We start from the raw sequence: 23,852 nt of genomic DNA, 5'->3' as shown, positions 1-23,852 counted from the left end.
GAGGAGGAGTTGTGGGGATGGAAGATGAAATTTTGGATCCGACAGTCACATTGGGAGAGTTTAAGGGGGAGGTCTGCTCTGGGAGTTAGAACTTGAAACTCAAATGGTATTATTTATTATCAGCAGTAAACCAATCATGCAGATGGAGTCCTGACTCTACCACATCCTGGTAGCAAACTGTTGAGTCGACTATTTCTAGGTTCTGGGCCTCAGTTTCCCTAAGTAAAATGGAGAAAGTGTTCCCACATAACAAGGGCCTTCAAGAGAATGAAATGAGAAGTGTTGAAGGCTGACAGTGAGCAAGGTGAAAACCTTTGGCTTAAGACTGCACGAACCTGTACCAGAGGGAGGGGGCTGCTGTTAAACCAGAGACTGACTTTCAATTCCACAGCACACACTCCGAGAACCCCCAGCAGCGACCAAAGAGAAGCGTGTGGGCCCCCTACCGCAAGGCGGTCCGCAGAGCCCAAACCTCGCGAGATTTGTTGGCCGGGCAACGTCCCACATCTCGCGAGACCAAGGTTTATGAGTGACTATCGGCCGGTTAGGGCTTGCTGGAAAGATGGAGTATCGCGGGTTGGGCACCGTAGAGGCCGCGGACAGTGGAGGGGCCCGGCCATACAACAGCTCCGAGGAACGAGAAGGACGGGAACCGGACGGGCTGCGCTTCGACCGCGAGAGGGCGCGCCGCCTCTGGGAAGCAGTGTCCGGGGCCCAACCAGTGGGGAGGGAGGAAGGTGAGTCCGGGGACCTCAGAGGCAGCGAGTTCAACCGCCCGCTCATTTCACGGGGAGGGGCGGGAGCGCGGGGCGGGAGCACGGACAGCCCCCGGGTCTCCGGTCACACCCCCTGGCGCCCGGCCCGCCCCCTTGCGTGACGCGCCCCGGGACTCCTGGACTCGTGCACCCCAGCAGGGCCTGGGTACCATGGGCCAGGCACCCCGAAAATTGAGGCCGCAGCACCACAGGAATGAGGTCTCCGGGCTTAAATGGTCAAGGCCCCTCTCGTACTCCGGTCCCTCCATTCTCACCCACCAGAGCGCAGCTCTTCTTCAACTCTTCTTAAACGACTTTCATTCCTATCCATCCCTTCTCGGAGACCCACGGAGCCTTCCCCGCCAGACTACTAGCCCCCCACCATTTCTCACAGACTCCATCGTCCCAGTCCACAGGTTCCCCCACCCCTATGTCCCTTGCCTCCTTTGCATCCTTTCTCTCATACCCCACACTGCCAAGGACTCCAGAAGGTCTTCTTTTTTTTTTTTTTAAACATTTAAGATTTTTTTTTTTTTAAGATTTATTTATTCATGAGAGACACAGAGAGAGAGGGGTAGAGAGAGAAGCAGGCTCCACGCAGGGACCCCGACGTGGGACTCGATCCCAGGTCTCCAGGATCACACCTTGGGCTGCAGGCGGCACTAAACCGCTGAGCCACCCGGGCTGCCCGTCCAGAAGGTCTTCTTAACCCTATGTTCCTCCTGGCCTTGGTGTCTTGAACCTGATTTACCCCTGTTTCTAGGTGTCTGGTCTCAACTGCCTGGGTCCTTTTTATGAGGTGAGGGCCGGGAGACTGAGAAACTGGCCAGAGTATACTTTGGCTCCAGCTTCTTTGTATCCCATGCTTGTGCCAAAGTTGTGGAGAACAGGATACAGGAGAGGCCACTTCTGGGCTGAAAGCTTCCCAGCTTGCTCTGCATTTGACCTGGCACTGGGTAAAGTGGAGATAGAGGAGGATGGTAAAAGCTGGCCTGACTTGGTTGTGTGACCTCTTTCATAGTCCTTAGCAGTTAGCTGCTTAACTCTTAGCCAGAAGTACAAGAACTGTTTGGCCTGTGCTAATCCTGTCAAGTAATCTATAGGGAAATCAGATAATTTGTTTACTTGGTGAGCAGACTAATCTTGGAAAGTTTAATGTATTGCTTGTGAACTGATTACCCTGGAATAAAATGGAATTTTGGCCACATCCAAGGAAGGTATGTTTACATTTGGGGTGGTACACAGACCTATGCCCTTTTGTATGCTTCTCCAATTTAAAAACTAGTCTAGTCTGACTCCTAAATTAATATGGGCCCTCTTTCTGCCTCATAATTTCAAACTTGTTTGATACAAATCCTCCCCCAAACACACCCCAATTTTCCTTTCACTAATTTGACAAACATTCATTGATACCTGCTCAGTACCCAGGATGGCTGGGCATCAGAGCTACAGAGATGAGGAAGATACTGTCCTTGTCCTGAAGGGATTTTATAGTTCTAGTCCAGGAAGCAGACACCAAAACAGTTTCAGCTTAATGTAATGGGTGCAGTGAAGAAGAATGTATAAGAATTGGTTGTGCACAAAGAGGGAGTGACCTTTGTCCTTGAGGGATAAGAAGGGATCGCTTGATCTTGAAGCAGAGAACACAACAGCTGTGCTCTAAAAAGTGAATTGCTTATGTGTCTATGAATGTACAGTGTCACTTAGGACCCAGCTCATTTTTCCTACTCTCCTCACTTTCCAATAATTATATGAGGCCTAAGTAGATACCTGTAACCCCAAGTTCTACTCCTCTTTGTTTTGTTTTTCTCTTAGCAACTTTTTTTTTTTTTTAACATTTATTTATTTATGAGAGAGAGAGACAGAGAGGGAGAAGCAGGCTCCATGTCGGGAGCTCGATGTGGGACTCGATCCCGGGACTCCAGGATCGCGCCCTGGGCCAAAGGCAGGCGCCAAACCACTGAGCCACCCAGGGATCCCCTCTCTTAGCAACTTTTATTGATAATTTATATACCATAAAATTCACCCATTGTAACTGCACAATGCAATGATTTTTTAAGTAAAAGTACAGAATTGCGTTTTAGAATATTTCCATCACTCCAGTTAATTCCTTTGTGCTTCTTTTTTTTTTTTTAATTTTTATTTATTTATGATAGTCACACAGAGAGAGAGAGAGAGAGAGAGAGGCAGAGACACAGGCAGAGGGAGAAGCAGGCTCCATGCACCGGGAGCCTGACATGGGATTGGATCCCAGGTCTCCAGGATCGCGCCCTGGGCCAAAGGCAGGCGCCAAACCGCTGCGCCACCCAGGGATCCCCCTTTGTGCTTCTTTACATTAAACCTCCACTCTTACCTTCTGCCCTAGGCAACCACTGTACTCTATAAATTTACCTATTCTGAACATTTCATGTAAACAAAATCATACAATATGTAGCCTTTTGCATTTGGCTTCTCAACATGTTTTTGAGGTTCAGCCAAGTCGTACTGTGTATTAGTACTTAATTACTTTTTGTTGCTAAATAGAATCCCCATTGTATAGATCTTGCTTTTTTATTTTTTCTTATTTTTATTTTTTTTTAATTTTTATTTATTTATGATAGTCACACAGAGAGAGAGAGAGAGAGAGGCAGAGATACAGGCAGAGAGAGAAGCAGGCTCCATGCACCGGGAGCCCGACGTAGGATTCGATCCTGGGTCTCCAGGATCACGCCCTGGGCCAAAGGCAGGCGCCAAACCGCTGCGCCACCCAGGGATCCCGATCTTACGTTTTTAAATTTTTTTTTTAAGATTTTATTTATTTATTCATGAAAGACACAGAGAGAGAAAGGCAGAGACATAGGCAGAGGGAGAAGCAGGCTCCATGCAGGGAGCCTGACGTGGGACTCGATCCTGGGACCCCAGGATCAGGCCCTGGACTGAAGGCGGCGCTAAACCGCTGAGCCACCTGGGCTGCCCTAGATCTTGCTTTTTTATCCTTTGACAGTCTCTGCCTTTTGAGTGGGCTCTTTAGACTATTCACATTTAATTTCATTATTGATATGGCTAGATTTACATTTTCTACTTTGCTGTTTATCTCCTTTACATTTTTTTTTTCTCTCCTTTACATTTTGTTCTTCCCTTTCTCCTTTACTGACTTCTTTTAAGTATTTTTTAGTGGGGATCCCTGGGTGGCGCAGCGGTTTGGCGCCTGCCTTTGGCCCAGGGCGCGATCCTGGAGACCCAGGATCGAATCCCACATCAGGCTCCCGGTGCATGGAGCCTGCTTCTCCCTCTGCCTGTGTCTCTGCCTCTCTCTCTCTCTCTCTGTGACTATCATAAATAAATAAAAATTAAAAAAAAAAAAAGTATTTTTTAGTGGACCATTTTAATTTCTGTTAATATTTTTTATACTTTTTTTTTATTTTACTTTTTAATTTTATTTTCTTAGTACCCAAGGGACTACAGGATGCATCTTAACTCATCACAGTCTACTTCAAATTAATACTAACTTAATTCTGATAAAATATAAAAACATTCTTCTAATAGTGGTCCATTCCTCCCCCTCCTTTGTACTATTATTGTCATATATATTACATTGATATGTTATAAGCCTAATTGTTCAGTGTCATAATTATTGATTTATACAATATGTCCTTTTTTCTTTTTTTTTAAGATTTTACTTATTTATTCGTAAGAGAAACAGAGAGAGGGATCCCTGGGTGGCGCAGTGGTTTGGCGCCTGCCTTTGGCCCAGGGCGCGATCCTGGAGACCCGGGATCGAATCCCACATCGGGCTCCCGGTGCATGGAGCCTGCTTCTCCCTCTGCCTGTGTCTCTGCCTCTCTTTCTCTCTCTGTGTGACTATCATAAAATGAACAAAAAAAATAATTAAAAAAAAAAAGAGAGAGAGAAACAGAGAGAGAGAGGCAGAGACACAGGCAGAGGGAGAAGCAGAAGCAGGCTCCATGCAGGAAGCCTGACATGGGACTCGATCCCAGGTCTCCAGGATCACACCCTGGGCTGAAGGCGGCGCTAAACTGCTGAGCCACCTGGGCCACCCAGTATGTCCTTTTTAAAAAGATTTATTTATTTATTTATTTATTTGGAGGGGCAGGCAATGGGGAGGGGCAGAGGGAGATGAGGAGAGAATCTCAAGCAGACTCCACTGCTGAGTATGGAGTTATATGCAAGTCTCACTGTCACAACCCTGAGCTCACAACCTAAGCCAAAACCGAGATCAGGTGCCCAACTGACTGTGCTACCCAGGCACCCCTATACAATATGTCTTTTAAAGAAGTTAACAGAAGTAATTAGGAAAACAATATTTATAATATCTTTTATATTAACCCACATATTTACCATTTCTGATGTTCTTTTTTTCTTCCTCTGGATTCAAGTTATACTTACTACCACTTCCTTTTGGCCAAAAGGGCTTCCTTGGGATCCCTGGGTGGCGCAGCGGTTTGGCACCTGCCTTTGGCTCAGGGCGCGATCCTGGAGACCCGGGATCGAATCCCACATCGGGCTCCTGGTGCATGGAGCCTGCTTCTCCCTCTGCCTGTGTCTCTGCCTCTCTCTCTCTGTGACTATCATAAATAAATAAAACTTAAAAAAAAAAAAAAAAAACACAAAAGGGCTTCCTTTACTATTTCTTGCAAACCAAACCTGCTAGCAGTGAATTCTCTCAGTCTTTATCTGGGAATGTCTTTATTTTGCTTTTAGTCTTAATAATTTTTTAAAATAATATCTTTTTGTCATCTCATGGGTTGTGAGATTGAGCCCCGTGTCGGGATCCACATTCAGTAGGGAGTCTGCTTGAGGATTCTCTCTCTCTGCCCCTCCACCTGCTTGTGCTGTCTCTCTAAAATCAATCAATCAATCAATCAATCAATCAATTGCTTTTTTTTTTTTTTTTTTTTTTTTAAGAAAGATAAAGACAGGAACTCTTTAAAGTAACAAGAGAGTGGGATGCCTGGGTGGCTCAGCAGTTGAGCATCTGCCTTTGGCTCAGGGCATGATCCTGGAGTCCTGGGATCAAGTCCCATATCCAGCTCCCTGCATGGAGCCTGCTTCTCCCTTTGCCTGTGTCTCTGCCTCTCTCTCCCTGTGTCTCTCATGAATAAATAAATAAAATCTTAAAAAAAAATAAAGTAGCAAGAGAAAAATGACTCATCATGTATAGAGAAATAATTTGATTAATGACTTAACTTCTCATCTGTAACAATGAAGACCAGAGGGCAGTGGAATAACATATCCAAAATAGTGAGAAGATCAAAACTGTCAACCAACCGCTCCATGTCCAGCAAAACTATCCTTCAAATATTATGCTAAATGACAGAAGCTAGTCACAAAAGGCCACATATTATACAATTCAATTTATACAAAACATCCAGAATAGGCACATCTATAGAAACAGAAAGGGGATAAGTAGTTGCAAGAGGTAACTAGTAGTGGGTATATGGTTTCTTTCTGGGGTGATGAAAATGTTCTACAATTAGACAGTGGTGGTGATTGCACAATTCTGTGAATATACTAAAAACTACAATTGTATATTTCACAAGGGTGAATTTTATGGTATAGGAATTATGTATCAATAAATATGTTATTTTTAAAATTTTTTTATTTATTCATGAGAGACACAGAGAGAGAGGCAGAGACACAGGCAAAGGGAGAAGCAGGCTCCATGCCGGGAGCTGGATATGGGACTTGATCCCAGGACTCCAGGATCACGCCCTGAGCCAAAGGCAGATGCTCAACCGCTGAGCCACCCAGGCGTCCCACTCTCTTGTTACTTTAAAGGGTTCCTGTCTTTATCTTTCCTTTTTTAAAAAAAGTTATTTATTTATTTATTTTAGAGAGACAGCACAAGCAGGTGGAAGGGCAGAGAGAAAGAATCCTCAAGCAGACTCCCCACTGAATGTGGATCCCGACATGGGGCTCAGTCTAACCCATGAGATGACAACCTGAGCTGAAACCAAGGGTTGAACACTTAACCAACTGAGCCACCGAGGTGCTCCTATCTTTTTATCTTTCAACAATTTGACTATGATGTATCTGGGTGTAGGTCTCTTGGTATTTGAGACTTTTGGCTATATGGATTAATGTTTTTTTCTTTAATCAAATATAGAGAGTTTTCAGACATTGTTTCTTCAAGTATTTTTTTTTCTACTCCTTTCTCTCCTGAGATTCCCCATGTATATTTGTTTAGTATGCTTGATGTATCCACAGGTCTCTGAGGCTCTATTCATTATTCTTCCATTTTTTTCTCTTTCCTTCAGATTGGATATTTCTGTTGATCTATCTGCAAGTTCATTGATTCGTTCTACCACTTTGAAACTGATGTTGATTTTCTCATGAATTTTTCATTTAATTTATTGTACTTTCAGCTCAACTCTGCTTTTTTGTTTTGTTTGTATTTTGGTTTTTGTTTTTAAGAGAGGGAGAGAAAGCAGTGGGCAAAGGGGGAGGAGGAGAGAGAGAATCTCAATCAGATTGCATGCCCAGAATGGAACCCAACTCAAGACTCAATCCCATTACCCTGAGATCACAACCTGAGCCGAAATCAAGAGTCAGATGCTTAACTAACTGAGCCACCTAGGCGCCCCTCAACTCTATATTATACGTAGTCTAAGTGAAAAAGTTTTTAACACCACTTCATCAATACCATTATATTTGCTTTCTTTATGCCTTTTTTGTATGTTAAAATCTGAGCTTTTTCAGACCATCAACAATATGGATTCACAAAATAGATAGAAGCACCGAGGCTAAGTAATCTTAATGGAGCTAACTGGCCAATTCATTCTTGTAGACCACCCTGCCAGTTAGACTATACTGATTAACAAATCTGACCCACTGGTGGATTATATCCAACCTGCTTTTACTAGGATCTTTTGTTTTTCGTGGTTACTAACTATAGCTGTAGCTAGAAATCCACTATCTCCCAACAAGTCATAATAAGCACGCTACTAAATAGGTTATATCTCTCTCTGAGGACCAACTTCAAACAACCGATGAATTTCTGTGGAGCTGAGTTGAAGACTCTAAGGCCACATATGGGCCCAAGGAATAGCAAGTCATTATAGATTAGCAGTGTTCACCATTAATTGGAATATAGGAGGTAGTTAAGTCCTGCAGTGACCAGCTGTTCTGACCCTAAGTATCCTAAGGCAACTTAAGGCACATTAAGTCACCCAAAGACAGTTGTAACTTGAATTGAGGTGTCATGATCATTTTGTCTCCCAAATACTACTTCTACATTCCTTAAGTTTATGAATTATCTTGCTTCCCTACGCTACCTGTGTCCATACTTCACTGACCCTGTGAAAATCAGCCCTGTGCTAGTTTCTGCCCTACACATTTTCTGGTTGGCTACAATATGGATACAAATCCAATCTGCCAATCATGTCATAAGATTTGGAAGACAAATGCAGCGAAGACCATATCCCTATGGCTTTTGACTATTGTTACTATCAAGAAAAGTCATGGAACTATGAGATCGTCCTACATCAGTGTTCCAGCATCCATTATCCAGCTTCACAGGCTGAGATGTAGGTTCATTGACAATGGAAGCTTCTTACTTTCAGCAAGGTTACAATGAAAGCCTCAAACTATAGCTCTTCTGTCATATATAGTTCCTAGAGACATTTGTGGAGGCCCAACCAAGTACCTCCAGCCTCTCCAATGGTATAATTTCTTATATCAAACCTATCCCATTCTGGGGAGATGGTTAGTAATTGGATTAAAGTTGTATATGGATATCAGGGCAACAGAGATGTATTTAGGCCACCTTCTCAGAATTCTCTCTTTTTTTTTTTTTAAGATTTTATTTACTTATTCATGAGAGACACAGGCAGAGGGAGAAGCAGGCTCCATACAGGGAGCCTGATGTGGGATTCAATCCCAGGACTCCAGAATCATGCCCTGGGCCGAAGGCAGGCACTTTAACTGCTGAGCCACCCAGGTATCCCCGAATTCTGATAATTTATGTAAGTTCTTTTTCCCAATGTGGATCTTAGCTTCCTCCAACCTTGTAAACTTCTCATGGTTTGTATGGGTCAGGAATTTAGGAAGGGCTTTGCTGGACAGTTCTGTCTCAGGGCAGAGGGCTCCAAGACTCAGTCCCAGGACCTCTTTCCTTTTCCGTCTACACTAGGCATTTTCTTTTAGTCCGTAGCCTAAAGTATGATTGATATACTGATGATTCTCAATTTATAATCTCCAGCTCTGACCTCTCCCTTGAGCTTCAGACTTGAATCTCCATTTGACTATTGATATCTCTACCCATATATCTGATAGACCACTCATGTTTAATAGCCAAAGAAAAGTCTTAAGTTCTCCTCCAAGCTTATCGTCCTCCAGTTTTCATCTCATCTGTTCAGTTGCTCAAGCTCAAAACCTAGGAGTATCCTTGACTCCTTCCCCTCACTCCCCTATATCCAATCGAAGAAATTGCGTATCAGATCTACTTCTAGAATATAATTCCAAATCCACACACTTTCTCTGTCTCCATTGCCAACTTCCATTGCCATCCCCATACAGTCTGCTGACATAATGACCAGAGTAATCATTTTGAAACATAAGCCAGACCTTGTTGCCTCTCATGGCATAAAAACAAAATCCATAGTTGAAACCATAGCTTTTGAGGTGTTATATTCATTCAATGTGATCCGGTAGGCCTCACACTACCTCTCCAACTTTATTTCCCACCACTTTTGTCTCCTTCACCATACTCTAGCCACACTGACTTCCTTTCTATTCCGAATATGCCGAACTAATCCCTGCCTCAGAGACCTGGCACTGTCTCAGGCTAGAACACTATTTCCCCCAGACCTTGTGGCTGATGCCTCCTAAGATGATCTTCACTGACTATACTGCCCCCATCATTCTCTACCACTCACTTTGTTTTCATAGCATTTCTTCCTCTCTGTCATTATTTTGCTTTTTACTTAACTTTGTGTTCTGTCTTACTTGTTGATATGGCTCCAGTGCTGGCACAGAGAAGACATTCCAAATACATGTTTATGGACTATGTGGATATACTCTCTGGGCCAGAGAGGTGCATTTCATTCATTCAGTGGGTACTCACCAAGGCCCTGCTATGGGTCAAATATCATACGAGATACTGGAATACAAAGTCATAAATGACATGGTCCCTGTCCTGTTCAGTGTTTGAAGGTCAGATTCTGAATATCTTTAAAAAAGAACCTCATCTTCTTTAATTTACCTCATCTTCTTTAAAGATTTTTTTTTAAAAATCCAGCATCTCCAGGTCAGAAGAGGATGACTGGACTCTGACTCCTGGGTACCACCTCCCCCCTTATAGGCTTTGCATTCTGAGGAATCTCTCATCCTTCCTTTAAAATAAAAGCTCTGAAAAAAATAAAAATAAAAAATAAAATAAAAAATAAAATAAAATAAAAGCTCTGGCCCAGGTGTGTTCACAGACCCCCTTCCCTTGGTTTCTCTGAACTCAGCTGAGGCTAGCAAGGTCTTTCACAAAAACTTATTGACCACTGTAGGAGAAAAATGGGGAAATAAACAGGGACACCAAGGAGCAGAAATATAGCTAGATAGCAAGCCTTTCTCCCCAAAAGGGCTGGCATAAATAAACTTTAGATTTTGTAGTAGAGTAGGGAAAGTCACCTTAAAAGTTTCCTACCAAGAAGGGCACCTGAGTGGTTCAGTCAGTTAGGCATCCGACCCTTGGTTTCAGCTCAGGTAATGATCTCATAGGTTATGGAATCAAGCCCCATATCAAACTCTCTGCTTAGCAGGGAATCTACTTGAAGATTCTCTCCCTCTGCTCGTCTCCCCATTCAAATAAATAAATCTTAAAAAAAAAAAAAAGTTTCCTACCAAGAACCTCCCTCCTGGGCATCTTGACCATGTTTTGGTCCAGAGTAGAAGATAAAAAATGTGAGCTTGCTATCCCCTCACAGTTTTCTGGACTCTGCCCCTGCCTCAGATTATTGGTGTCATGATAGAACTTATGCCTTATGTGAAATGTTGCTTCCTCCCCAAAGGTAAGGCTTAGTTCCCCAGGCCCAACAATTAAGAACAGGTTAAGCTCATACTTTCCTACAGTGTAGAACTTGTGTAATATGTTAGGTGAATTTAGATGTTTCAACGTCAGATTAAGAACAGTGAGAAAAAACTTAACGCTTATCAAGTTCTAGAACAAGAAACATTTATCAAGTTCTAGAATAAGAAATACCGGGCAGCCCCGGTGGCTTGGCGGTTTAGCGCCACCTTCAGCCCAGGGCCTGATCCTGGAGACCCGGGATGGAGTCCCACGTCGGGCTCCCTGCATGGAGCCTGCTTCTCCCTCTGCCTGTTTCTGCCTCTCTCTCTCTCTCTCTCTCTCTTTCTCTCTCTCTCTCATAAATAAATAAAATCTAAAATATCTTGGGGCACTTGGCTGGCTGAGTCCATGAAGCATGAGACTCTTGATCTTGGAGTTGTGAGCTCAAGCCCCATGTTGGGCGTAGAGATTACTTAAAATCCATATTTTAAAATATATATATTCACGGGTACAATATAGAAAATAATTAATTTGCTCAGAAGCATAGTACCCAAGGGGCACCTGGGTGGCTCAGTGGTTGAGTGTTTGCCTTTGGGTCAGGTCATGATCCTGGGGTCCTGGGATCGAGTCCCAACATCAGGCTACCCATGAGGAGCCTACTTCTCCCTCTGCCTATGTCTCTGACACTCTCTCTCTGTCTCTCATGAATAAATAAATAAAATCTTAAAGAGAGAGAGAGAGAGAGAAACATAGTACCCAAAAAAGAATTGGCATTGGGTGCAGCCCTGGTGGCGCAGCAGTTTGACGCAGCTTGCAGCCTGGGGTGTGATCCTGGAGACCCGGGATCGAGTCCCACATCGGGCTCCCTGCATGGAGCCTGCTTCTCCCTCTGTCTGTGTCTCTGCCTCTCTCTGTGTGTCTATGAATAAATAAATAAAATCTTTAAAAAAAAAAAAAAGAATTGACATTGGGATGCCTGGGTGGCCCAGCGGTTGAACGTTTTGCCTTCAGCTCAGGGCGTGATCCCGGAGTCCCGGAATCGAGTCCCACATCTGGCTCCCTGCATGAAGCCTGCTTCTCCCTCTGTCTCTGTCTCTCTCTCTCTCTCTCTCTCTCTGTCTCATGAATAAATAAATAAATAATCTTTAAAAAAAAGAATTTGACATATAACATTGACAATGAGCATGTACTAAGCTAGACACTGTACCAGATGCTTTGTGTGGAAAATCACAAGGATAATACATTCTATGAGATACATGTTATCAGTAGTTCCCCTTATTCATGGGGAATATATTCCAAGATCCCTACTGAATGCCTTAAACCACAGATTGTATTGAACCCTATATATATACTATGTTTTTTCTTATATATACATTCCTGTGATAAAGTTTTATTTAGAAACTAAGCACTGTAAGAGACTGACAATAACAACTATTAATAAAATAGAACAATTTTAACAATATGTAGTAAAAGTTATGTGAAAGTGGTATCTCTTTTTATCTCTCAAAATATCTGACTGCACTGTACCCACCTTGTGGTAATGTGAAATGGTAAAATACCTACGTGATGAGATAAAGTGAAGTGAATGATGTAGGCATTCTGACATAACATTAGGCTACTGTTGACCTTCTGAAGATATGTGAAAAGGAATATTATCTGCTTTCAGACTAGTTGATCATGGGTAACTGAAATCACAGAAAGTGAGACTGCCAGATAAGGGAGGACCCCCATTGGAAACAGAGGAAAACTACAGGATAGAGATTAAGTAATCTTATAAAATCACACATAGAGGGGATCCCTGGGTGGCTCAGCAGTTTAGCACCTGCCTTTGGCCCAGGGCGCGATCCTGGAGTCCCGGGATCGAGTCCCACGTCGGGCTCTCAGCATGGAGCCTGCTTCTCCCTCTTCCTGTGTCTCTGCCTCTCTCTCTCTCTCTCTATCATAAATCAATCAATCAATCAATCAATCAATCAATCTTAAAAAAAAAAATCACACATAGAAACAGCAGTAGGATATGGACCCAAGTCAGCGTGCCTGGGGAGCCCAATCATGCATGATTTGTACCATACATACTTGACTGGTATTAGATAATAGTTTGTGTTTACTGTATGATAACAGAATTAATTTACCTTTTCTCATGAAGGTAAAAGATCATCCAGCAGCATCTTCTAATTGATACTTATCCTCCGAAATTGCTTTTCAAATATTCTGATTTATTCTGAAGAAACCAACTTTTAATATTCCTTAATAAACTCACAGGGGCACCTGGGTGGCTCAGTGGTTGAGTGTCTGCCTTTGGCTCAGGTCATGATCTCAGGATCCTGGGATCAAGGCCCACATCAGGCTCCCAGCAGGGAGCCTTGCCTCTCCCTGTGCCTATGTCTCTGCCTCTCTCTCTGTGTCTCTCATTGAAAGATGAGAACATTTATTTTGTATGAAAGAATATGAGCTTTTTTTTTAAGATTTTCTTTATTTATTCATAACTAAACCCCAATACGATTTTCTAACCAAAATAGTGTATATAGTTATTATACCAATGTAAATTCTTAAAATCAGAACGTGCACAGCTCCTGGCTGGCCCAATCAGTAGAACATGCAACTTTTTATCTCAGGATTGTGAATTTGAGCCCCACATTGGGTATAGAGATTACATGAAAATAAAATTAATAAAATAATAAAATAAAAATAAATAATAAAATGCTATTGATTTTTTCATGGAATAAATGTGGGAGTTGCTTTATTTTTAATTTGACAGAAAATGTTCACAAATAATTAAAAAGCTACAGAATTTATTACAATTTCTTTTAATGAGTGATAAAATGATTCTTTTTTGAAGTCTTTCAATCTTTCTGATGCTATCTAGGAAGAATAATTTAGATGCTGTCATGTTTTAATACCTTTCTTCACAGTTGCTGCTCTCTTATTTTTCATAGGAAGAGCTCCAAGCTTCTGACACCAGTGTCTGTCTAGTATTATTTCATTTTTATTGGTATCTATTTAAGTTAATGATCTAAAGATTTATTTTTAAAAGAATATCATGGTGTTTATAGTTAATAATGCTGTATTGTATATTTGAAAGTTGCTGAGAGAGTAAATCTGGCAAGTTTTCATCACCAGAAAAAAAATATGTAACTATATATGATGAAAAATGTTAACTAAAGTCATCATGGTAACCATTTTGCAATATATACAACTACCAAATCATTATACTGTACACCTGAAACTAATATAATGTCACATGTCAATTATAACTCAAAAAATGTACTTAGTAAAAATTGGCTTGCACAAAATTGTAAAGTATGTAATTGTATAGGTGATATGAGAACATAGCATGAATCATGAAAGCATAGGGAAGGAGTAACTAACGTGTCCTGAGATGTAATAGCATGGCATTCCATTACTCAGTCCCTACGTTTGAGACAGGATTCAAAGACAGTGCTGTTGAGGCAGGTTTTTAACTCAAATATTTTTTATTTTCCTCTCTATAGTGGAACACATGATCCAGAAGAACCAGTGTCTCTTTACCAATACCCAGTGTAAGGTTTGCTGCGCCCTGCTCATTTCTGAATCCCAGAAGTTGGCACACTACCAGGTATGCCATTATACCTTTAGAAATACTTTACTTTCTAAAAATGAAAAAAAGAGGAGATCCCTGGGTGGCTCAGCGGTTTAGTGCCTGCCTTCAGCCCAGGGCATGATCCTGGAGACCTGGGATCGAGTCCCACATCAGGCTCCCTGCGTGGTGCTTGCTTCTCCCTCTGCCTGTGTCTCTGCTCCTCTCTGTCTCTGTATCTCTCTTGATAAAATAAATAAAATCTGAAAGAAAAGAAAGAAAAGAAAAGAAAAGAAAAGAAAAGAAAAGAAAAGAAAAGAAAAGAAAAAAGAAAAGAAAAAAGACTTTACTTGCCACACTCAGTGCCAAGTCCTCACTTCTCCATGGCTTACACAATGAAGTGTATGTAATTCCTTCTTAGCCCCCCAGACATTATATCCAATAATGTTGACTGTAACTTGAAGGTTGATTTAATTTTTCTGTATCTCGTTTCTCCCATCTAAATCAGGATCATCATACTTAGATCTCAGTGTAGTATAGTTAGAAAGTATGCAGTTTGCCTTTAAATACACCTGAGTTATAATCACAACTGTGCTGCTCATTTTGGGCAAGAAACCTCACCATATTCAGCCTTAGTTTCCTTATCTGTAAGATAGAGATAATGGTAATTTTCGGGATCCCTGGGTGGCGCAGCGGTTTAGCGCCTGCCTTTGGCCCAGGGCGCGATCCTGGAGACCCGGGATCAAATCCCACATCAGGCTCCCGGTGCATGGAGCCTGCCTCTCCCTCTGCCTATGTCTCTGCCTCTCTCCCTTTCTCTCTCTGTGACTATCATAAATAAAAAAAATTTTTAATGGTAATTTTCTCATAGATTACTATGAAGGTTAGATTTGATAGCATGTAAAGTGCTTTGAACAGAGTAGGAACTCAATAAACTAGGTTTTTTCCCCCTACCTTTTCCTCCTCAAAAGTTTTTGTGAGGATAAATCAGATGAAAATCTAGTATTTTTGAGTGCCTTGGATATGAAATGGCATTTGGCGATCTTTGATCTTTTTCCTGTGTTCTTGCAGAGCAAAAAACATGCCAATAAAGTAAAGAGATACCTAGCAATCCATGGAATGGAGACATTAAAAGGGGAAACGAAGAAGCTAGACTCAGAACAGGTAATCCAGCTGCCATGTTGAGACTACTCGCTTCCTGATGAAGCCAGCAGTCAGGTTGGTGTGGTGGAAAGAAGGTAGGCTTTGAGTCAAACTGAATTGGCTTCAAATCCTGGCCATGTTGTGTGACTTTCAAGTCTTGTTACTTTGAGCCTTGATTTCTTTTTCCCTAAAAATAAGAATGCTGACATCAGTTATCTTTTAGAATTTTTCCAAACTAAAATGAGGGAAGGTTTATCAAAAGCCCCCAAAACAGAACCTGGCACATAATAGGGGCTCGGTAAATGAAACCATTGTTATGCATTACTACTCAGTGGTTTATTGGAGTAGGACTAGAAGCTACCCATTCACTACTCAAGGAGAAAAAGGGGAAGGAAGCCAAGCTACTTGCTTTCTTGAAATGGGAGGGAAAGAGCTGAGTTCAGCACTGAATGTTTTGAATAAACAAGTGGAAGAAACACCTTTCCAAATGCCTGCTCCAGTGAGGTTGTAAATGCATTTGCTTTTTGGCTGAGAAATACTGTGAGAATTATGCTGGAACAATCCTAGTCCCTCAAGGGTACCATTTTTTTTTGTTCCATGGGAGGTTGTTCAAATGTAATGGGATGAGAAGTCCGCTGACTAGGGCCCAATACTAGCTCTGCAAATTACTGGTTTGGTGACTTTGAGCAAATCACTTCACCTCTCTGTACTTTACTCATAAAATGGAGGTAATTCCTACCTTTTAAAGGAATTGTGAAGTAAAATTCCAATTCCTAGTGGATGCTCAGTGAATGAAAATTTACTGATTGCCTCCAATTATAGAGGTCACAAGTTTAGAAGGGCCTTTACTTATCCCTTCTTCAAACTCCCATCCCTAGTTGCCCTATTGCTTTATGATTTAGAGTTCAGAAAGACAAGACAAACTCTGAGACTCTAGACAAGTTATTTCACCTCGTTGTATCTTGATTACTTCATCTCTCAGGATGATCCAGTAGTTCAAATGAGGTGACTGACATTCCCTTCCTCTACAACAAAGGAGTAACTAGTCCAAAATGTCGATAGTGCCAATATTGAAAAATACTCTTGTAATGAATACTTTATTCAGAGATCAGACCCAAGAGAGAGGCCGGGAGCTCTTAACATAGGCTTGAAATGCAATTGTTTTCTGGCCTAATCACAATCAACAAATAAAACTCAGTTATCTGCTTGTTCTGCAAACCCCAAATAACTGTTGTGTGCTAGACTCCAACATGGTGCTAAGGATAGGAAACAAAGATGAGTCCAATGGTCCATGCCCAATGTCTCCTAAGATGTGACACTGTCAGTTTGGGTGACAAGTGGTATGATAAAAGTCTGTTTAATGTACTCTGGGCATGCAGAGAAGGAACAGGATTGTTTCTGAATATTCACACAAAGCAGCTCGGTAATTGTGTACTGAATGATTTTCTTGAGTAACAGTCTCCCAGAAGAAGTGATAGATAGATATATGGGCCTTGAAGCCTATGGAGATACATGCCAGGCAGGTAAAAAGGAAGATCATTCTAGGTATCAGGAATGGCCCAAGCAAAGCAAGAAAACAAAAGAGAATAAAGTGGGAAATGGTGATTTAGAGCATAAAATGAAGTAGCTGGAGAAAGATCCAGAAAGGTAGGTTGGGGTTAGTGTATGAAGGGGGCCTTGAATGCCCATTCTTCTATGGGCAGTGGGGAACCATTGAAGACTTTCTGGCTGGGCAGTGGCTTGATCAGACCTGTGTTCTTTCTCCCAACCAGAAGAGCAGCAGAAGCAAAGACAAGAACCAGTGCTGCCCCATCTGTAACATGACCTTTTCCTCCCCTGTCGTGGCCCAGTCGCACTACCTGGGGAAGACCCACGCAAAGAACTTAAAGCTGAAGCAGCAATCCACTAAGGTGGAAGGTACTGGTTTTCCTGAGTAGTGCTATATTGGTACCCCTCCCATCCTCAGGGCACCAATGCCTGGTGCTCCCAGAAATGCTCACTGGGGCCACAGACTTGGAGAGGTTGAACTGCTTTTGAGAGGCCTTACAAATATCAGAGTAACCCAGCTGCAGTGAAATGCAGCCTCAGAGTTCTGTTCACCTAACCTCCCTTTCTTTGGTTACATCAGTTTCTTTTTTTCTCTCTCTTTTTTTGGTTACATCAGTTTCTATAGAAGCATCTTAGCCCTGAGCTTTTGTCCTGACAGATAATTGTAATTAGGAATGCCAGTGTCCTCCAGGCCATCCATACCACGAGAGCATTCTATCTCCTACCTCTCCCATTTAGATTTTTTCCCCTCCCAGTATCCACCTGCCCTTATTACCATGTGTTCCAAATTGAAAGCTAAATCCTTGTCTTTTTCGTGTGCTCAGGTTATGCCCTGCTCACTCTAATCCTCAAATCTGCCTCTTCTCAAGACAGGGACTTGCTTTTCAAAGCTGAATACTCTAGTGCTGCCACTAATGCCCAGCAAGCCTTGTTTGCAACTGCCATGAATTCCTTCCCAGTGCAGTGACTTCTAAAATAGTCCCCTTGGGATCCCTGGGTGGCGCAGCGGTTTAGCGCCTGCCTTTGGCCCAGGGCGTGATCCTGGAGATCCGGGATCGAATCCCACGTCAGGCTCCCAGTGCATGGAGCCTGCTTCTCCCTCTGCCTATGTCTCTGCCTCTCTCTCTCTCTCTCTCTCTCACTGTGTGCCTATCATAAATAAATAAAAATTTTTTAAAAAAAAATAAAATAGTCCCCTTTATCTTGTCACCACTGGTACTCAACCCTTATTTTCATCTCATTAACTCCTGACTTTCTGGGATTTTTAACCTGTGCTGACTGCAGTTAGTCAAGAATGAAAGTTCCTTGATTTTTATTTCATTTTTTTTCTTGGTAATTTTTGCTGCTTTCTTTATTTTGGACCAAGAAGTAGACTAACTACTATTTATAATACTTATTTTTTAATACTGTATTATGAAAAAAGACAAGATTTGGAAGATTTTGAAGATAAGGTGAAAAGTCACTTAAAATCATACGCTCTTGGGATCCCTGGGTGGCTCAGTGGTTTAGCGTCCTGCCTTCGGCCCATGGCCTGATTCTAGAGTCCCAGGATTGAGTCCCGCATCAGGTCCCCTATATGGAGCCTGCTTCTCCCTATGCCTGTGTCTCTGCCTTTCTGTCTGTGTCTCTCATGAATAAATAAAATCTTTTAAAAAAAATCATACCCTCTTAACACACCCAAATCTAGTTCATGCTGTGAAACAACAGAATATGGACTCTAGGTTACAGATATGCAGGTTTAAATCCTGGTGCTGCTATTTACCATCTATATGACTTAGCTTCTTTGTACCTGAGTTTCCTCACCTATGAAATGTTAATATCTACTTTATAGGTTGTGAGGATGAAATAATGTATATAATGAAACTAGGACATAATAGATGCTCAGTAAATTATAGTTTCTGCGAGTAATATCACCATCATCAAGATAGTGAGTAGAATCCCTTTATAAAATGTAGTATTTGGTCAGGCATCCACCACCTGGAGTATGTCATTGGCTTTACTTATTGGTTTGTTCATCATTAAGTTATACTAGTACTACTTGCTTTTGTTTAAAGTTGGTGTTGGGAAGCACCTGGCTGGCTCAGTCAGCGAAGCATGCAACTCTTGATCTCAGGATCAGGAGTTTGAGCCCCACCTTCTATGTAGGGATTAATAAAAAAAATAGATAAACTTAAAAAAAGTCAGTACCATTCATAATACCAAAAGGATTAAAACATTATGCCAGGGGAAACTACCTCTAGAACAGAACTTTATAGGTCATTTATCTTTATATGGATTGATCTTTTCCATAAATGGGAAAATTCCCTGGAATATGCCAGGCCCCAAAGATTCCATACAAAGAGGTTATCTTCCATATTCATTTTTAGCCTTCGCCACATATAGATATGTTTTTATACAGTTGTAATCATCGCGCATCTACCATTTGTATCCTGCTTTTACTTTTTACTGAATTTTATAGTTTAAGCACTTTCCAAGTTATTATGTGAGTGTAGAACTCTATTTCTGAAATTAAACATTTTTCTAATGTAAAAGTATTAGAAGCATGTTGTAAAAAATATGGAAAATATTAGCTATATGAAAAGAAAAAGTACCTGTAATTTTGCCATTCAGAGATAACCACTGTTAACATTTTGGAATACTGTTTCCCCTATAATCTTTTGTTATGTGTATATGTGTATATCTGTGTGTATAGTTGTTTTATGTATATCCAGATTAAACCCATATATATACGTGCATATAAACATAGAATACTTTAAATAACCTTATTGTTTTTATAAAAATGATACTACATGTTCTCTCTCTGAGTGATTCTAGAGTAAACAATGCAAAAAGAAGAAAGTAAAATATCCCTCAAATCCTACCACCAAAAGAGAAACATTGATATATTGATGTCATTTCAAATGCCAGTACATACATAAAGATTGTGCCTATATCTTTTAACAATAATAAGATCATATTCTGTGTATAATTCCCTTTATACACTTTCTGTTTAATATAACATTTGTACTTCCTCATGTTATTAAAAGCTTTTTTCATAAACATTTTAATGGCTGTATAATAGCCCATCATACCACATGTAACCAATGTTGAACATTTTCCCCTTCCCCTTTTTTGATATTTATAAATAACAGTACAGCAAACATCCCTATAGAATACTCTTTCCATATTTCAAGCTGTTTCCTAAGAGAAGACTCCCTTAGTTGTTATTTTTTGGATGTCCTGAAGCAGTTCCTCCAACTTGACTTTTAACTATTCACCTCTGATGTTTCTCTTCAGTATCTTTTAAAGAATGACCTTTTCATGCCTTAATAGAGAGACCATTATTGTCTCTCTTTTCTGATTTGAAAAATCTACATTCATTGTAGAAAAGTTGGAAAATACTGAAAAGCACCCTTTTATTCTATGCCTTTGGCCTTTTTTCCATGTATCACAAGTATGTTTTTTCATTTGTTTTTTTGATAAAACTGAAGACATAAGCAGGTTGCTGTATAACCTGCTTTCTTAACATAACACCACATTGAATATTTTCTCATATATTAAATATTCTACAACATGTGCATTACTTTTTAAATGACTTACTGAAACAATGGACAGGGAAAGTCAGTGGTCAAGGAAATTGAGATTCCTATGCTGGAAAACCATTGTGAGAAAAGCCAGCAAGTTTCCTCTGGCTTGCCAAAAATCCTCAAAATTTCCCCCATTGAAGTAGTCCAGAGATGAACAAGCATCTGAGCCATCTATCTGAGTGCTGCTAAGCTCCACTTGTCTTCCACCATTGATGGGGGTTCTAGGCCACATTTTTAAAGCAGTAGTTACAAGGCTGACACCATTCTAGCCATGTGGACTTATTAGTGAGTCTTGGCATCCACTTCATAAAGCAGCAGTCTGGCCTGTCATTGGTACCATGACATTTGTTCTGGTAACAATTCTGGTTAACCCACAGGAGGCTTATGCATATGTCTATAACAGATTCTGGTTGACAGTCTGGCCTGTCATTGGTACCATGACATTTGTTGACCCACAGGAGGCTTATGCATATGTCTATAACAGATTCTGGTTAACAGTGAATACATTGACCAAAGCCAGGGATGTTTTCTGAAGGTGAAAGCATAAACTGTCACCCTCAGGTTACCCTACCACATTCTGGCAGCCTAGCATACAAAGACAGCATAGTCTTTATAGTGTCACACAGACAGCAGGGTGATCTTGGACAAGTCACTTTACTTATCAGAGCCCTGGTTTTTCTCTCTATTGTGGCAAAATAATATCTATCTCATGGGGTAGTTCTGCGGACCAAAGGAGGAAATATATGTACAAAGCATGTAACTAAATGTTATATGCTCTCCTCTACTCTCCTCTAGCAGCCTAGAAGGCATTGTAACCCAAAAGGCCTCCCTAGTACAGTTGCCTTTTCTAAATGACCTCCAGGTCCTCAGGCCCTCAGTTGCTACATCTGTGCATTGGTTCCCAGTTCTGTAACTAGGGCACTTTGAGGATGGGAATGACACCCTAGTTTCTTACCCCACTTGCTGTGATGTTCTCGGGAATTCTGAGGGGTAAAAAGACTACAAACATGTACATTTCTAGTCTGTTGTAATTTGACAACTTGATAGTAGAAGCCTCCTCCGACTATGAGAAAATCAGCATTCATGTACCTAATGCAGTGAGAGCTGCTGACCAAGTAGCTGGTCATTGAGCTCCCCCTAATCTTCCCAGTTTTCACATTTAGAGAAGGTTTTCCCTGTGTGATTCACACAGGCAGTGCCACATCTACAAGTGTGATTAGTGACCCAGCCTTTCCTTTCTGCATATTAGAAAGCTTGGCACCTTCTGGGTCTTTTCATTGTTTCTGTTTGAACTCTCTCACCGCAGCTCTGTCGAAACGCCTTACAAACCCTTTCCTTGTGGCCTCCACCTTAGCCTTGCACCAGAATAGAGAGATGATAGACCCAGACAAGTTCTGCAGCCTCTGCCATGCGACTTTCAACGACCCTGTCATGGCTCAACAACATTATGTGGGCAAGAAACACAGGAAACAGGAAACCAAGCTCAAACTCATGGCACACTATGGGCGGCTGGCAGACCCTGCTGTCACTGACTCATCAGGTAAGGGACCCAGCTCACACCCAGAGCTGGATCAGATCCTGACCCGTGGAGTTCCCCAAACAACCAAGGCTATGCCCTTTCCTCCTTACATCTCTTAAAGAAGGCGTTGCAAACTCAAATGCCTGCAGAAACCAAACAGGAGATTTAAATAAGTTGAAGAGCCAAGAGGGGATATGATTAGCTGAAGAGTATATGCCTCTCCCAGGCAGCTCCAGTTAGTTACTATCATATCATCAGTTTTCCAAAAGAATCTAGAAAGTCAGATTTTTAAAAAGATTTTATTTATTTATTCATGAGAGACACACAGAAAAAGAGAGAGAGGCAGAGACACAGGCAGGAGCCCAATACGGGACTCAATCCCGGATCCCAGGATCATATACCATGAGCCGAAGGCAGACGCTCACCCGCTTGAGCCACCCAGGCATCCCTAAAAAGATTTAAGAATTCCCCTCATTTTTAGGGGTGCCTGGCTGGCTCAGTCAGTAGAGCATGCAACTCTTGGTCTTGGGATTGAGTTTAAGCCTCATGTTGGCTGTAGAGATTACTTAAAGATAAAATCTTAAGGGCAGCCCGGGTGGCTCAGTGGTTTAGCACCACCTTTGGCCTAGGGCGTGAGCCTGGAAACCTGGGATTGAGTCCCGCATCAGGCTCCCTGCATGGAGCCTGCTTCTCCCTCTGCCTGTGTCTCTGCACCTCTCTCTCTGTGTGTCTCTCATGAATAAATAAAATCTTAAGAAAAATTATGATATATAAAAAAAAAAGATAAAATCTTAAAAAAAAATTCCCCTCAGGTTTTAAAAATTTTAAACCCTGTGTGAATCAAACCTGTCTGCAAGCCAGATTTGGGCCAAGGGCCACTGGTCTGCAATCTCTCATTTAATCTCCCTGTCATCCACATTCCTATATGAAGGCCTCAGCAGTCTCTGTCAGATTAGTGTCCTCAGGGCCCCTCATCTCAGCAGCTGAGACCTGCCTATATCCCTGGAATAGCATAGTGAAGGACACCACTCTGACTCAGAGAATACTAGTTTTTCCCTAACTTCACAGAAGTAAGCATTCATGAAGAGTTTGGAGCCCTTCCCATTATGGTAACTACTCACGGCTTATCATTAGAGTGGGGTGGGAGGAGATTATTATTTTCTCTTTCACTCAGTCTAAATGTTTATTGAGTACCTACTGTGTTCCCTATTGAGGTACAGTAGTGACCAAGACTGACATAGTCCCTGTCTTGTGGAGTCTACATGAGCATTCATGTGGATTCTCAGAGTTTCCACTCAGGCTGTGGAGATGCAGCACCAGTCAACACTGGAGGCCCTCATGGCATCCAAGTACAAACAACTTGGCCTCAGGGAACCGGCTGCTCAGAGCCTTCTGTGCTCTTGCCACAATCCTGGAAAGGTGAACACCCAGTTGCTATAGATGTTCCAGACCACATATGAGCAAGGGAAGAGATCATGCCTCTCTAACAACCCCCAAACCCAGAACAGTCATACAACACAGGTCATCATTGAGCAGTACTGACAAGATGAGATGGACATGAAACAATGGCTTCAACAGGGTGCCAAGGAGCACTCTTCCAATGCCACAGAAGGACCCTGCTTTATAAACCTCTTCAAAATTGGATGTATTTTTTTTAAAGATTTTATTTATTTATTCATGAAAAACACAGAGAGGCAGAGACAGAGGCAGAGGGAGAAACAGGCTCCATGCAGGGAGCCCAATGCAGGACTCGATCCCAGGTACTCTG

General features: G+C 41.8%; 1 protein-coding gene across 5 annotated transcripts in view; it reads left to right on the top strand.

The window, feature by feature from the left end:
• Positions 1-514: 514 nt before the first annotated feature.
• Positions 515-23,852, top strand: part of ZNF346 (zinc finger protein 346) — a 34,753-nt gene continuing 11,415 nt past the window's right edge. Inside the window, exons 1-5 of one of the 5 annotated variants that reach the window (XR_005358124.1) lie at positions 515-737; positions 14,244-14,347; positions 15,380-15,472; positions 17,224-17,368; positions 21,872-22,105. Coding sequence is in view for 4 of the 5 variants with exons in the window: in XM_038534670.1 (XP_038390598.1) it covers positions 563-737; positions 14,244-14,347; positions 15,380-15,472; positions 17,224-17,368; positions 21,872-22,105 (751 nt within the window). In the remaining variant the exon portion in view is untranslated. Of the gene's footprint in view, positions 738-6,692; positions 6,745-14,243; positions 14,348-15,379; positions 15,473-17,223; positions 17,369-21,871; positions 22,106-23,852 lie in introns of those variants that run through there. The other 4 variants (XM_038534671.1, XM_038534670.1, XM_038534672.1 and 1 more) reach the window with 4 other exon arrangements.

Source organism: Canis lupus, chromosome 4 (assembly GCF_011100685.1).
Source record: "Canis lupus familiaris isolate Mischka breed German Shepherd chromosome 4, alternate assembly UU_Cfam_GSD_1.0, whole genome shotgun sequence".
Classification (NCBI taxonomy): Eukaryota; Metazoa; Chordata; class Mammalia; order Carnivora; family Canidae; genus Canis; species Canis lupus.
The sequence above is the reverse complement of the archived record's forward strand: the minus strand, read 5'-3'. Positions and strand labels throughout refer to the sequence as shown.